The sequence below is a fragment of the Galeopterus variegatus genome, unplaced genomic scaffold (genome assembly GCF_000696425.1).
Source record: "Galeopterus variegatus unplaced genomic scaffold, G_variegatus-3.0.2 Scaffold1049, whole genome shotgun sequence".
In the NCBI taxonomy this organism is placed as follows: domain Eukaryota; kingdom Metazoa; phylum Chordata; class Mammalia; order Dermoptera; family Cynocephalidae; genus Galeopterus; species Galeopterus variegatus.
Window position 1 is genome coordinate 327,227 of NW_007727160.1, and position 1,343 is coordinate 328,569.

Genomic DNA, 1,343 nt, shown 5'->3' on the forward strand with positions numbered 1-1,343 from the left:
ATGGTAATGTTCAATAATACATTCTCCGCCAGGCTCAATTCATCAGGGAGTTTCGGCGGGGGAGGCATTTGTTATTGGCTGTCTCTGCACCTCAAGGATAACATTTCTGTCCTTTTGATTGGCCGCCTCACTGCTGCAAGATTCCAACCGTCTTATTTTGGTGATGAATATGAAGGCGCGCTGAGCCGGGCTGGAGCGGCGTGTCTCAGCGGCTGCGCCCCTCGCAGAGCCCAAGGACTTACAGCGTCCTCCGCCGCCCGCCCGGGCCAGCACCCCCAGAAGTTGTGATGCTTTTCTTCACCCAGTGCTTTGGGGCTGTGTTAGATCTCATTCACCTCCGCTTTCAGCACTACAAGGCTAAACGGGTTTTCTCCGCTGCTGGGCAACTTGTCTGCGTCGTCAACCCCACGCACAACCTAAAGGTGGGTGGCTCTCGGCGTGGCTTTCCGTGCACCCGGCTGGGGTTCGAGTCCTCGCTCGGGAGGCGGCCGTGTCCCCCCGGCGGGCTGCGAGCGCAGCTCCTTGCAAACGCGCGTTCGCCGCGGCCGGGACGGTGTTTGCCCCTGGAGACTTGAGCCTCGGCTCGGCCCCGCTGGTTTTCGCTCTCTAGGCGGCTTGGTGCTATGCGTGACATTGTGCTGTTCCCCGATTGGCAAGAAAAGCCGGAGTGATGGTCTAGTGTCCGCCTGAGAGGGGTGGGGGTGCAGAGGTGAGGGCGGTGGAGGGAGTAGAAGGGCGTCCCCATCGCTCTCCCAAATTCAGAAGACAAGACTTGAAAAGTTACCCAAATTGCTGTCTGTCCGGTGTGTTAGGAGAGGCAGTCGAGCACAAGGATTTTGGAAGCCCCCTCTGGCTACTGCAGAAGTAGCTATGGGACCCAGGAGCCCGGAGACAGGGACCTGGAAGTTGGCCAGGGGGCTCTTTCTGCAAAGTCCTCAGACTGTGTGTGTGTGTGTGTGTGTGTGTGTGTGTGTGTGTGTGTGTGTGTGTGTGTGTGTTCTCCCTCCTGCTAGCTAGATGCGCCGCTTCCACCGAGGACGGAGGAGGAGGGATTTGCTGCCACCGTGTAATCACGGAGCGGTTGGGAGCTGCGGCCTGGAGCCCCCCGGCTGGCGGCCGGCTGCTGAGCTGCCCGGGGCTGCCTTGCTGCCCTTCTGGCGCCGCTGCCTCTGCACTAATGCCCTTGGGTCAATGCCCTCTTAGAGATCAGCCGAAAGATGCGGTCTGGAAGGACTGCTGCACATCACAGCCAAGAGTGATGCGGGATGAATGAGGCGCGTAGGCGAGGGCGGTGGGAAGAGGGGAGGGCGGTGGGAAGAGGGGAGGGCGGTGGGAAGAGGGGA

At 60.4% G+C, this 1,343-nt stretch overlaps 1 protein-coding gene across 1 annotated transcript in view; it reads left to right on the forward strand.

The window, feature by feature from the left end:
- Positions 1-230: 230 nt before the first annotated feature.
- The window catches only part of SIAH3 (siah E3 ubiquitin protein ligase family member 3), a 75,133-nt gene continuing 74,020 nt past the window's right edge, over positions 231-1,343 (forward strand). Inside the window, exon 1 of the mRNA XM_008574443.1 lies at positions 231-422. Within this exon, the coding sequence (XP_008572665.1) occupies positions 288-422 (135 nt within the window). The 5' untranslated portion in view covers positions 231-287. The remainder of the gene's footprint in view (positions 423-1,343) is intronic.